The sequence below is a fragment of the Podarcis melisellensis genome (genome assembly GCF_964234715.1).
Source record: "Podarcis melisellensis genome assembly, chromosome: 10".
Classification (NCBI taxonomy): Eukaryota; Metazoa; Chordata; class Lepidosauria; order Squamata; family Lacertidae; genus Podarcis; species Podarcis melisellensis.
In genome coordinates, this window is record NC_138542.1 from 56,445,638 (window position 1) to 56,460,738 (window position 15,101).

At 42.2% G+C, this 15,101-nt stretch overlaps 1 protein-coding gene across 5 annotated transcripts in view; it reads right to left on the bottom strand.

The window, feature by feature from the left end:
• Positions 1-15,101, bottom strand: part of FGD4 (FYVE, RhoGEF and PH domain containing 4) — a 73,598-nt gene that overhangs the window by 47,525 nt on the left and 10,972 nt on the right. For 2 of the 5 annotated variants that reach the window (XM_081926915.1, XM_081926914.1), the window contains exon 1: positions 1,095-1,296. The exons of the other annotated variants lie outside the window; for them this stretch is intronic. In XM_081926915.1, the coding sequence (XP_081783041.1) occupies positions 1,095-1,119 (25 nt within the window). In that variant the 5' untranslated portion in view covers positions 1,120-1,296. Of the gene's footprint in view, positions 1-1,094; positions 1,297-15,101 lie in introns of those variants that run through there. 5 annotated transcript variants of the gene reach the window in all.

Here is a 15,101-nt window from a genome sequence, read left to right on the forward strand (position 1 = left end):
ATAAATAAATAAGGGATTAAAGTAACTTCAGAAAATGGCCAACAATGGTAGTTGGTTTTCAGTGTCAAATTTGATGAATGTAGACTCTTGCATGAATAATAATGTGATATAACGTTTTCTTAAAAAAAGTTTTATGTTTAATTGTAAGCACCAGAAGAATTTTAGGGCAAGGAAGATCTTCTCCAAATATATCCGGGCAACCAATCTATTATTTCCAGACCTTGATGACATCATTACTTTTAGCAACATTATATTTAAGTGTCTTCTTGCACTGATTTCTGCAGACCCTTCATTTCCACAATGCCAAAATAATTTTGACACCACTATTTATACACTGCGTAAAAAAGGTAAACAGTGAACCAAGAGCCCCTAAAATTGTCCAGACTTTTAATCCCTACAACACCCATCTGCCCCTAAAAAGCATAAATGTGCACAAGTGAAGATATAATATTAAGTGCTCAAAGGAAATCAGCATTTCTGGGGGAGTTGTAACAAACCAAACATGCATTTTAATTCACACTAGCACCACAAAATTCATAGATAACTGTTGCTGCATCAAACTATACATATTAAAGGGAAAGCTGTTTCTTAACATTCCAGGAAGGACAGCTATTTTACAAATGAGAGAGGTAAAGGATCTCTCAGTACTATCACTAATGATTTATAGAAACAGGAACTTGGAATGATTTGACCGTAAACAGAGAATTCCCAACCGGAAATAGAAATCACTTAACAATCCATTTAGTTGCTCACGAAAACTTCCAAGCACGTTAAAAGAACAGAAGAGTGCCAAAACACAGTTTTTGTGCATGCTATACTAACTGGACATTGTGTTTTCCTAACTAATAATACCAACTGAAACTAAGAAAGGGCGGGGGCGAGAGAGAGAAAAGGCATTCCACAAGTATTACACACAAGCAACATTTGTGAAAGTTTAGATTTTCAAACATACAGCTACGTTTTTCCTGAATCTGGGCATGCTTAAAACTATCAGAAGTGCATGGGCACAGGAAGGAAGAATATGGATTAGGGCAACTTTGGTAAACACACGAAAATAACAGCAGCAGCGACAAAACCAGAATGAAACCCTTTACCTGGATCAGATGACATGGCAGTCATGTATGCAGATACACACACGTCAATCTAGTGCCGTCAAGCGTGCAGAGACTCGGTTTCGCAATGAGCAAGGATCATATGATAGGTTCATATACTCCTTAGCTGCGAGCTTTGCTGACCACATCTAGGAGGAGTTCTGAAATCATTACACACTGGAAGTTTACACTTCAGCGGGCGAGAGTCATGACCAGACCCACTGTCCCTTGAGGCACAGCTGTTTTTGTGCAGAGTGTGTATCGGCAAACATGCAAACGAGCAAGAAGTGGGGGGTGGGGGTGGGGAGCACAAGGTTTCATTCCAGCTAAAAGAGTTAACAGGGAAATTCAACTTATGTAACTTTCAAACTGCCGGAGAAAAGCACTCTGTAAAACTACAAAGGCTGTTTTCATCTAGTGCCTCAGCTGCTTAAAAACTCTGAACTCTGTCACAGTTTAAATGCAATAACAGCTCTTTCCACAAGCTGGCCAGCAGTTTCTTTTTTGCCTCCTAAACTTGTGGTTATTTTGCCTTCTGCAACTTCCCTGAATGAGCAAACATTTCAGCTGCTTATTGGAGGTGAACTGGGGGGAACTTTTTTTTAAAAAAACCAAATCAAAAGGAAACTAAGAGTTGTGGTTATATACTAATTATTAAGAAATCCACTGATGTATAAATTGTGGTGAACAGAAAGGAAAACCCTCTTGCACACTACATTTAGATAAAAACAGAGTAGCGTTTAGACACACATTAGCAAAGATAAAACTACTCACAAAACAGCCAAACCACTGGCCCACAAATAATTTTGGTCTTGGAACATCACTAGGCTCAGCAAGTTTCATTTTTTTAAAAATGAAAACGAAATTTTTCTAGTTGTAGTTTTGCCAAAACAACACCTAGCAAGTGTGATACTGCAAAGCCCAAATTATTGCCCTGTGCTATTTGATTTAACAAGGATATTCATAGCTGTCTACTTCTTGCTAGAAATAATAGAAACTGAGTTGGAGGAGATCTCATGGAATCATAGAATTGTAGAGTCGGAAGAGGTCACAGGGGTCATCTAGTCCAACCCCCTGCAATGAAGGATTTTTTTTGCCCAAGGTGGGGCTCAAACCCATGACGCTGAGATTAAGAGTCTCATGTTATAGCAACTCAGGTCCCTGATAAGCAGCCATATAGGCTCCACTTTAAGTGGTTTCACTTTTTTAAAAAGAGGGAGGGAGTCCACCCTCTTTCCAAGAGGCCTAATTTAGGAGTATGAATGTAGCACCATTTCTGCTGTGCAAGCCTACTGTTTGCATTCTCCAGAACAAATCTTGGCTATAGGTCATAGTTTGTTTGAAGCAAGACAAACCACAGACCTTGGTTCGGATGTAACAAACCACAAGACTGGTTTGGGATGCAATGCAATGCTAAGCTAAAGGTGGGGTACCTTTTTCAATCTGAGGGACACATTCACTTCCAGGCACATCACCATAGTCCATCATGGCAGCCATAAAGTTCTGAATGTTGAATTCCCCTCAAATCAACTGTCTGGGAGCCCTCAAAACTGCCTCCAAGACCAGCTCAGGCAGGGAGACTGCTGGGCAATGTGGTGGTGCTCTTGCACATTTGCTCACTAGATCCCACTGCCAGGGCCGGATTTAGATGAAGAGAGGCTACTCCACTTGTGAGGCCCCTCCCAATCCCCCACCCTCACAACTAGAAGAAAATGAAAGAGTGTTATAAACAAAATTGAATGATGCCAAGGATGATGATGGGTATTTAAAATTCTGCCATTCACAATTCCTCCTCTAAAGGACATCAGAAAACGTCATCAAAATTTGTTTACAAACTTGCACAAGAACTCAAGAACAGGTCTGATTTCTGAAGGACTTTGCTGACCTTATGATAATGACCTAACACACGGATTTATATCTCTATGATTATGTACCAAGCGGGCAGCTCGGTTAAGGGGTGGCTCGTGGGCCGGTCAAACAACCTCCACGGGCCGCTTCTGGCCCATGGGCCTTAGGTTGTTGACCCCTGGTTTAAGCTATGCCTTTTCCTTGCACTCAAACTTTATATTTACAAATAAATATTGTAAAATACTATAAGCTACCAGAGACGTCCTTCCAAAGGAAACTAAACCCAGGTAAGCAAACACATCCCTGAAACTTGTCATCACTGGAAGTGGGTTGGGCATAATTTTGGGTAATTTTGGGCTGGGTAATTTTGAAATCAAAGACCAACTTTTTCAAATAAAAATAAAGTCTACATATTGGCATTTTTAGGTTGAAGCAACAAGGTGAAATTAAGGGGCACAGCCATACCATATGAAACACATTTCAGGTACTGTATGCTATTACAAACTCATGCCATAGTTAGGGAAAATAAAAGTCTTCAGTATAAAAGATGGCACAGGCTTATGTGAAAACAATTTCACTCTCAATTAAAAGCTTGGTCTATCATTCCTAGAAACCTCAGTTTTCTAAAAGGAAAGTTAAGAGATCAACTGCTTTATCCGTGGATGATTAAAAAGATAAGGGGATACATGAGAGATTAAGGGAGATACAGTGCTGACCATCTCATTAATCTAATCCAAAAAGTCTACAACTGATTTTGTACTTAGCAGTGCTTAGACTAACCAAGGTCAATGAAATAAAGCTGTTCAAGCGCCTAGCAGGCAAAACTCAATCCCCCCACTTTGAAATGGTAATAGTAAATTCACACATTCCTGTTGCAAAGATGTCAATGTGGTGATCAGAGATCAAACTACAATAATTTTTGTTGTGCCCATTAAGATAAGAAAGCTCATTGTTGGTGCAGTGATTACTCCTACACTCCTTTTTATTAACAGAATTTTAAAAGCTCAAGAATCAAAGTATTTGCTTCTTTGTAGAGAAGACAGTATGGAGTATGCGGGATGCAGATTCAGTTCTTCCCATGTGTCCCCACCGCCACCGCAGAGCCCTTGTTTACAAACTGCTTCCAAGGCTGCTCAATGTGGTAGAATCTAAAGCCAAACTCCCATTTACAACAGCAAAGCATCATCCTCCCATTATTATGAGGAATTTTCAATGATTACAGCAGGGGTAGGCAACCTAAGGGCAAGGGGCCGGATGCAGCCCAATCGCCTTCTCAATCATGCTGGCCAAATGACCTGGAAGCTGTACACCAGCTACCTCAGCCAATAAAGCGAGATGAGTGCCGCAACACCAGAGTCGGCCACGACTGGACCTAATGGTCAGTAGTCCCTTTACCTAAAGGTAAAGGACCCCTGACAGTTAAGTCCAATCCAGAGCAGCACACAGAAACGCCATTTACCTTCCCGCCAGATAAATAGACCTATTTATCTATTTGCAATTTGACGTGCTTTCAAACTGCTAGGTTGGCAGGAGCTGGGGCCAAACAATGGGAGCTCACCCCGTCGTGGGGATTCGAACCGCCGACCTTCCGATCAGCAAGCCCAAGGTTCAGTGGTTTACACCACAGCACCACCCGCATCCCATTTTAATTGATAAAATAATACTGAATCACTGAGGCCTCAATCTAAAGGGTGTTGTGTGTGTGTGTGTGTGTGTGTGTGTGTGTGTGTGTCACTAGCTCCTATTTTTAAGAGGAAGGTATCCTACAGATCTTTTAAACAATCTGAAACAAAGAGCTTAATAGTTCTCCATTTTAAAGGTTATGTGTTCCATTTAAATTGCTCTCCACATTAACATTTCTGTTGGTTTCTCTGATGCAACACCAGTTTTAATTAAAAGAAGCCATAGGCGCCGACTCCATGGGGCCTGAGGGGGCCCGAGCCCCCTCAAAAATTCGTTTGGGGGGGCTCCGCCCCCCCAATAATTTAAGAAAATTATTGAGTGTGGTCCCTGGAGCCGGAGCGCAGTGGCAAAAATCAGGGAAAAATAAGATCGGGCGGTCCGGCTCCCTGACCGTTCTGCCTCAGGGTCTTACTGCCCACCCGCTTCTGTTGCTGCGTTTGCTCAAACTCAACAAAGAGCAGGGAATCCCCTGCCCTCCTGGCAAGCAGAGGGTTAAGGAAAGCATCGACTCCTAATTCTTTCCTAGTCACACTGCGTGCAGGCTCCAGCCCACCACCTCCTCGCAGAAAACATGCAGGTGGGAGAGAGAGAGAGAGAGAGAGAGAGAGAGAGGGCTGGCTTGGGGGGGGGGGACTTTTGCCTTCCTTTCCTCCCCCCCACCTCGTTAAACTCCTCCCCTGCATTCTTAGCCAGCTGCTTCTCCGCACACCCCTCTTGTGCTTCTTGTCCCTTCTGTGTTTTTCCTTCCCTCCCCATTTAAAACGTGGTGACAAAGCACGGATCCACATGGCTCCTCAGGATTTTTGCATTGGGTCACCCCAAATTCACCATCAGATCACATTACATGTCCATGGCTACAGTCTGTACCAAAAAACACACGCACCCACTGTTGCCTGGGGCTGCAATGGTGCAAAAACATGGTTACAAAGCATGGATCCACAGGATCTTTGCACTGGGTCACCCCAAATTCACCATCAGATAACATAGCATGTCCATGGCTACAGCCTGCACCAAAAAAATCACGCACCCACTGTGGCCTGGGGCCACAATGGTGCAAACACGTGGTTACAAAGCACGGATCCACATGGATCCTCAGGATTTTTGCATTGGGGCACCCCAAATTCACCATCAGATCACATAGCATGTCCATGGCTACAGCCTGCACCAAAAAAATCACGCACCCACTGTGGCCTGGGGCCACAATGGTGCAAAAACGTGGTTACAAAGCACGGATCCACATGGATCCTCAGGATTTTTGCATTGGGTCACCCCAAATTCACCATCAGATCACATAGCATGTCCATGGCTACATCTTGCACCAAAAAAATCACGCACCCACTGTTGCCTAGGGTCACAGTGGTGCAAAAACGTGGTTACAAAGCATGGATCCACATGGATCCTCAGGATTTTTGCATTGGGCTACTCCAAACTCACTGTCAGATATTTAAAATCTTTATAAAATAGAGAATTAAATACATACAGAATGTTAAATTTTCAGTTTCAAAATATTAGTACTAGTTTAGTACTGTATTTCTATATTACTATAGTACTGTATTAGTTATTTTCAAATACTTAAATATTTTTAGGGTGTAAGACCCAATTAAAGCCCGTTATTTACATACAGTATTACAGTACATACAGTATTAGGCATACTGTATTAACTTTATTAACTGTATTAAAGCATTAACTTTGAGATATTATTTTTATTTAATGAACCCTCAGCCTTATTCAAAATAAGCTTAAATTAGCTATTTCACTTATTAATCAAAGTGCTATTACTGTGCGACAGCAATATTTTATGTTTTATTCTTTTAATGATAGTTTAGGATTTATTTAAATATCATTTCAGTCTTTTCAGAGCTATAAATTCACTGCTCTGTAATAGTCTATAAGCATAATTGTTACTGTAAATTAAATTAGCTTTTTACGAAAATACCGTGCGTGTTTATGTTTTGTTTCTTTTTTCAAAGCCAAAAAGTGTTTCAGGCTTGTCGAGTTTCCCGGAGTGTGGAGTTATAGAGAGTCGAGTTTTCGGGGTTCTAATGTTGATCATATGACTCTAAAATACTTTTAAAAAACTTTAAAACTCACTAATTTTCATCTAAAATTTAGAAAACTTCCCGGGGCAGGACCCCGGTATGGGCCCCCCCAATATTTTTTATAAGTCGGCGCCCCTGAAAGAAGCAGAAGAACATTGCATGCAGCAGGTTCCAGATTCAATCCCTCAGAGCCCAGGTGGCCCCTGGAATGTCTTGCAATTCTTCTTTAGAACTCCCCTCGGAAACGAAAACATACACACATAGAACTGAATAATGGTTTCTGATGTTTTCACTATTAGTTATTGGCAGCAAACGCTATACTAGTCAATAAACAGTGTGTAATGAAGTTCCTTCTCAGCAGAAGTGGTTAGATAAAGCTTGTGATGAATAGAATTTATTGAACCACCAAACGCTAGCAAGTTTAGGCAAGTTTAAGTCAGAGGTGCTTGGGACTTTTCTTCCAGTTCCTCACTGTATAGATAAATGGGGATAAGTTTTTCCTTTATCTCTGGGTAAGGTGGGGGACAGGGAGTAGAGACTCCCTACCCAATCTCAAAAAATATGAACACTTGTCCAGAAGAGAAGAGATGTCAAGAAATACAGAGAACCTAACTGGCAAACAGTTGTAGCATACAGGCGGCAACCATCTTAGGCACGTCCAATTGATGTGTGGGACCTTTTAGACCTGGAAGAAGGCAAAACAGGGATGGAACAGGGTGGGGTGTGCTTATATGCGCTCAGCCTACGTACTCGGGGACCGGGTACAAAAACACCGTACAAAATGGCCGTCGCCTGTACAGCAGAAAGCATCTTCCATTTACAAAAGCATCTGTACATAGGCAGACGGATGGTTTTATGGCAAGGCGCCAGCATTTTCAGACCAAATGAGGGCAAAGCAATGCTTATTTCATACAAGCGGTCAGTCTGTAGGGAAAACAGACTTACGAGATATGCAATGGCTCTATTCCGGATCAAAACAAAAAGGGCTTTCTGTAAGTAGCAGCAAAGCATTGCTCGCAAGGGCCATGTAGGAATAGTGGCTTCTATTATCAGATAGCCTGGATAAATCTTCTGGCTCCCACTAGGGACAGGGAAGGCCTCATTGCGACCACAATTTTCAAACTTTTATGTTGTATGTATGTTGTAGTAGTTTCCAAGATAAAGAAGCCTCTGTCCAAACTAGATACCAACTTCCCGCCACAATGCGCCTGAAAGAGGAACACCAGCCTGTCATGGAACGTATTGGCAGCTTGCCAAGAAAAGTCTCTGTACTGTATGAAATGCCCCTCGCATAAAAAGTCTATCTCAAAAGAGTTCCTTGAATTCCCATCCATCTCAAAATTTGTTATTTATTTAAAACATTTCTGTCCTACTCTTCAGCCAAACAAGGATCCCAAAGCAGCTTACAAGTTATCGATGCCCCTCAGGGTCACCATCAAAATATATGATCAAGGGTTGTGACAGAGGCAAAGCAAAAAACCTTTGGATAAAAGCATAGGGTGTTGTCTTCAAGATTAAACAGAAAATAATCTGACAGTGAAACAATTCAAAGGCAATTCATGGTGACTCAATGGCCATCAAAGTTCATATACGAAAAACAGGTCGTTATCCTGTGGCACACCAGGTGTTTCTGGAATACAACTCACATAATTTGCAGCGACTGGTCATGCTGGCTGGGGCTGATGGGAGTTGGCATCCAATGACATCTGCAGGGCCAGAGCTAAGCCCCGCCCCCAGCCTTAGCGCTTCTAAATGGTGAACCAACAGCCTACAGGCCAGATCAGGCCCACCACCAGAAAAATTAGTGGCGCCTCTCATACCATTATTGCTAGGAGGTCTCAGCACTCCTAGGTCCCTCCTAAAAGACAAGTAAAGCTGAAAGAGCTTGCATTTGAAGTCATAAGATAAGGTAAAGCCATAACTTGCTATTTCTTCCATTTGTTCTCCCCAATTCTGTTAAAGGAGAACAGCTGAGCAAGAACACTAGATACTAAAATGAAACATCCCACCAGTGGACATCATCCCTCTCAGTGGACATTACTCCCTCTCAGGGCAACCCCAAGACAATACCACTTGTACCCCATCTTTCCTTGACTGTCATTAAAGAGCTTTTGCATTTCTAAACCATTTGAGTCTGGCTGCTTTTCAAATGGCAAGTGGACAAACAGCCTCATCCATAAACCCCATCGGCCACCCAATTGCCTAATCATGCACTCTGGCAATATAATTTTGGAACTCTTCACAATCTGTATGGGACAGCACACTATTTTCAGGTCATCTGCAACCTGGGTTACCTTGCCCCTGATACTAGTAAATTTCTGAACAACTTGTACGGCAATGGTCCACATGCAGATAGCTTGAGGGACCCCACTATTTACTTCCCTCCACTGTGAAAACTGTCTGTTGATTCCTTTCCTGTTTTTCAGCCAATTTTGATGGAGGCTGGGTTTGTATTATGAACAAGAGAAAGAGAAACACTGTGATTAGGTTCAGGTCTAACAGAAGTAAATATTGCTTCACACTACATGTAAGTAATGTATGCAATTGATACAAAATATGATTACTAGACAAATTCAGAATGTATTGGTAATGGGCTATCCTATAGTTTGTAACAGTGAATGTGAACTCAGTTCTCCTATGAGTTCTCCTAGTGTATATCTGTACGTAGACAAAATGATTCCATAAGTTAAAAATCCTAAGGGCGAGGAGAAACTCCAACATAGCCTAGTGAGCATTGAGCATGCTAAGTGGAAGGAATGCAATATCCTAAAAGATAACACGGTTGGGCTGGAACACTGAACAAGAGGTGTCCATATTGCAATATTTTGTTGCACTAACCACTTCTTAGCTATAATAAATAAAATATAACTTGAAATGGATAGAGGTAAAAATATCATTTCCAGTTGTTGGAGACAACAAGTAGGGAGAGGTCACCTTCATCATGCCCTGGGCTGATGTGTTCAAATGAAATGTTAGATTCTGATGCAGCTTTGCATTTCCCCAGCAACAAAAAAACAACAACTGGCATCTGACTGTTGTGAACATGTTCTCACATATTATAGAATTAAATCATCTGGACAAGTGACATGAAAAACAGATCAATATGCAGATAATAGCTTTCACATAAAAGGCTACAGGTTTAAAGTCAAGCCATGTTGAATATTCCAGACACACACGTATCGATTTGTGGGACCTTTCTGTCCCCCATAAAGTGGGAAGGGAAACAGAAGAGTTTGCTGATGCAGGTAGCCTTAACATTTTAAGGAGGAGGTGGCCAAGGCATTTTACCAATGGGAAAAAATTGTCACTGCTTCAGGTGGTAGGTTAGCTGCCCTCAGCAGCCTACCTGTGTTCATTTGGGACAGAATGCCCCATAGGAAACCATGGCTATACCATGATGTAGTACAATCTTCACCAATGTGGTATCTGCTAGGTTGGTGAAGGCTTTGGTCCCCACTCAGGTCTCACCTGTAGCTCCTAAAAACGGTCAGCATGCGACAGCAGCCACATCCTGCAAAATGGCTTCGACTAGCTGGCAAAACCAGGTGAGGGTAGCCGATAAGTCTTAAACCCTCAGTGAGACAGAGACTTCCCCTTCATGAGAAGGCAGGCTCTGACGGATTGAGCAGACAAGACCAATAGTAGGTCCAATGATCAAGAAGGTGGTTTCTGCATGTGCTGTGAAGTGAGGGATAGATGGCTAATAAGGATAGTCCTAGTTACAGATAGGTAGCCGTGTTGGTCTGCCATAGTCAAAACAAAAAAAATTCCTTCCAGTAGCACCTTAAAGACCAACTAAGTTAGTTCTTGGTATGAGCTTTCGTGTGCATACACACTTCTTCAGATACATTGAAACAGAAGTTACCAGACCCTTCTATATAGTGAGAAGGTGGGGAGGGGTATTACTCAGAAGGGTGGTGGGAATGGGTGATTGGCAGATAGCTGTGATGAGCCTGTAGACGACTCTTAACGACTGCAATAGGTCTTACAGGAAAAAGCAAGGGGTGAGAAGGTGAAAAATGGCTTTGTCATGTATAATGAGATAAGAATCCAATGTCTTTGTTCAGACCAGGTCTCTCCATGGTTTTAAGTTTGGTAATAAGTTGCAATTCAGCAGCTTCTCTTTCCAGTCTATTTCTGAAATTCCTTTGTAGTAAAACAGCTACTTTGAGATCTTGTATAGAATGTCCTGGGAGATTGAAGTGTTCTCCTACTGGTTTCTCTGTCTTGTGATTCCTGATGTCAGATTTATGTCCGTTTATTCTTTGGCGTAAGGTCTGGCCTGTTTGTCCAGTATAGAGAGCTGAAGGACACTGTTGGCATTTGATGGCATACACAATGTTAGACGATGAGCAATCAAATAGTCCCAAGATGGTATGTGTGATGTTGTTGGGGCCAGTAATGGTGTTGTCCGGGTGTATGTGGCAGCAAAGTTGGCATCTGGGTTTATTGCAGGCTCTGGTGCCAGTGTCCGTGTTAGGTCTGGTTGTAGTATTATTGTGGGTTAGGAGTTGTTTAAGATTGGGTGGCTGTCTGTAGGAAATGAAAGGTCTTCCTCCCAGAGCTTGAGAAAGAGAACTGTCATTGTCCAGGAGAGGTTGTAGATCTCTGATGATGCATTGTTCTGTTTTAACTTGGGAGCTGTATGTGATGACTAGAGGTGTTCTGTTATTTTCTTTTCTGGGTCTGTCTTGCAGCAAGTTCTCTCTGGGTATCAGTCTGGTCTGTTGATCTGTTGTCTAACTTCATCTGCTGGGTATTTTAGTTCTAAAAAGGTTTGCTGTAGATCTCTTAGGTGAGAGTCTCTGTCTGTAGAATTGGAACAGATGCGGCTGTAACGTAGTGCCTGGCTGTATACAATGGACTGTTTGGTATGTTTGGGATGGTAGCTAGAGGCATGTAGATATGTTTGTCGGTCAGTTGATTTACGGTATAAGGTGGTGTCTATGCACCCATCCTGTATTTTTATAGTAGTGTCCAAAAAATGTATTTCTTGCATAGATTGATTCATTGTTAGGTTGATTGTGGGGTGAAAATCATTGAATTTCTGGTGGAAGGTGCCCAGGGTCTGTTGACCATGTGTCCAGATGATAAAAATATTGTCAATGTATCGCAGGTACAAGAGAGGTTTGAGTGGGTAGGAGTTTAGGAAATGTTCTAAATCTGCCATGAAGATGTTGGCATACTGTGGGGCCATGCGGGTGCCCATTGCTGTGCCACTGATGTGAAGGAACAGGTCATCACCGAATTTGAAGTTGTTGTGGGTAAGGACAAATTGGCAGAGTTTGGTGGCAAAGTCCGCTGTGGTTTTATCTGAAATGGTGTTCCTTATAGCTTGTAAACCATCGTTGTGTGGGATGTTGGTATACAGAGATTCCACATCCTAAGAATTCTATGTCATGATGTAGCACTGTTCCCCTGTCCCAACTTTCAAAGGGAATGCCACTGGGATGCTGACCAGATGTTAACCAAGCCACCTCATATTTAGCCTACCCGACTCAAAGCTTTGATTTCACCCATCCCAAAAGTTAAACCAATGTTGAGAGTGCATATTTTTTTTGCCCAACTCCCTGGAAACACTGAAAATCCATGGGCTGGATAATATGCAATATATGTTTAGATTCAATAGGAAGAAAAGGCTATAGAATTCAGTAATGAAACACTTCCTAAAAGTGCTGCAGAATTTCCTTCGGGGGGGTGGATCTCCGTAATATATGAGGCATAATATATGAGGCATGCTATAAAGCATCCTTCAGATACAATACATTCCTGTCTTAGCATGGCAAACGAGGCTCACACAGCCCTTCCAGCTAGGTCATTACATTATATTTGCTGTTAGCACCATGTGGAAGCATGGCCTGTTTTGTGAAATATGAAACAGACTCTTATTGCACACACAAAAACTAAAGACACAGCACAGGAAACAAGCAGAAGAGGTCACTTGATGCACTCTAGAGGACAGAACATTGATTTTTTTGTTAGTAACAGCCAGCTGCATCCAGGCAGACAAGATTAGCAGCTTCCAACATGGGGGAGGATCCTTTTAAAAATCTAAGCCTAAACTGAAAATGCAGGTATTAATTGGTAGAAAAATATGACCAATGATTATTTATTTAATCCAGGCTATTAAACTGTGGCTTTAATAATGACCAATGGAAGGATTTCCCCCCCCCATATATACCCATCTTAATTGAGGTAGTCATTCAGAGGGGGATAAGAAGCCTGCATCCATATCAGACTTCCTCACCCACTGTCATTACAGGGAGGATGAGAAATATCACTTTCCTGCTTACTCCTATTTCCCTGAATGCTGCACAACTTGCTTTGATTGTTTGTGCTTTGATTGTGCGGAAGCAAAGGCTTTTTGAGGGAATATAGCTGAATGGTCTACTGAAACCAGGAAGGGAATGTGGACACATCCAGTTCAGGATTGTTGTGCTTTGATTCGGGGTCCACGTAAACCTGGGGCTGGTCCAAGCCAAATTCATTCTTAGTTGCATAGTTACATTTTATTGCCAAAGACAAAAGGAAGAAGAAAGAAATTCAGTTTTTACAATCTGACCATATTTATTTTTTAAAGGAACACAAAGCGAACAGCAGCTTCATCCTGTCATGTGTGATTAGGTAAAGGTAAAGATACCCCTGCCCGTATGGGCCAGTCTTGCCAGACTCTAGGGTTGTGCGCTCATCTCACTCTATAGGCCGGGAGCCAGCGCTGTCTGAAGACACTTCCGGGTCACGTGGCCAGCATGACAAGCTGCATCTGGCAAGCCAGTGCAGCGCACGGAACACCGTTTACCTTCCCGCTGGTAAGCGGTCCCTATTTATCTACTTGCACCTGGAGGTGCTTTCGAACTGCTAGGTTGGCAGGCGCTGGGACCGAACAACGGGAGCGCACCCCGCCGCGGGGATTCGAACCGCCGACCATACGATCGGCAAGTCCTAGGCGTTGTGGTTTTACCCACAGTGCCACCTGCGTCCCTGTGATTATGTTGATCAAAAAAGCAAAATCCTGGCTAACAGCAGAATATAACTGAAACAACTAGCTGTGAAGAAATCAGAAGCAACTAAAATATCACTTTGCTGGATTAGTTGAATTTCCCCACAAACAGAAATATACAGTGCTTATTTCTAAAGCTGGGTGTGAACTGATTTGCCCAGGAACAAAGCAGCTCTAGAAAACTTAAGCTAACAAGGAAAACTCAAGTCTATAAAATATCAAGGTACAGTGGTACCTCAGAAGTTGAACGGAATCCATTCCAGAGGTCCGTTCACCTTTCTGAAAACATTGAGAAATCAAGGTGCGGCTTCTGATTGGCTGCAGGAAGCTCCTGCAATCGGAAGCCATGGAAGCAGCGTCAGATTCCAAAGAAAGTTTGCAAACCGGAACACTCACTACCGGGTTTGTGGCATTCGGGTGCCAAAACGTTCAACTTGCAAGGCGTTTGGGATCCAAGGTATGACTGTACACAGAACTGCGGAGCACTAGCTTTCTGCCTTTAGGAACTTTTTCCACCTTAGCTTGTGTGCCAAGGAACTTTTTTGCATGTGGCATGGATTTCTTGAATATTGTGGATCATGTTCTAGGTCAAGTGTGTGAATACTGTACTCCCTACCTCAATTGTGCATTACAGAGGAAGATCTGCAGTAGACAAGCAGTCTTTTACAGAACATTGGAGGCTGCCTTATACAGAGTCAAACCATTGGTCCATCTGCTTGAGAGGCACCTTAAAACTACACCCAGAAATAGGATATTACACCTCCCTGAAAAACTGATTCCTTCACCATTTTGCAGGCAATTTTATTGGGTTTTTTCCTGGTTTAGCCACTGATTGTGCAAAATATCATCTTACCATTTTCACACTTCTAAAAGAAAGTAGGATGCATCTAATGGTGGCACTGCAGTAGGTGGAAAGCACATAAACAAGAACAAGTTTTGGGCAGGCAAAACACATTGCCCCAACTTGAATGTAAGCACTTTCTACTAGTGCTAAGTCACCACAATTCCCAATTTGTGAGGAATTGAAGAAAAGGGGAGAAACATCGGAATTTTACCTTAGCTTGCAAAAGTACAAATCATATTATATCTCAATGATTTTTTAGATTGCCCAGAAATGGCAAAAACCATGTCAGCTCATTTCCCCTCCAACATGGAATGCTGTTCTCACTCCCTCACTGCTCAGAAGTTGAAGGCATGGTTTGTAAGCAGGGCCCATATCTTTCTTCTTTCTTTCTTTCTTTCTTTCTTTCTTTCTTTCTTTCTTTCTTTCTTTCTTTCTTTCTTTCTTTCTTTCTTTCTTTCTTTCTTTCTCTCTCTCTCTCTCTCTCTCTCTCTCTCTCTCTCTCTCTCTCTCTCTCTCTCTCTCTCTCTCTTTCTTTCTTTCTTTCTTTCTTTCTTTCTTTCTTCAAGTCATGCCTTTTCAAACTGACTAATAGCTTT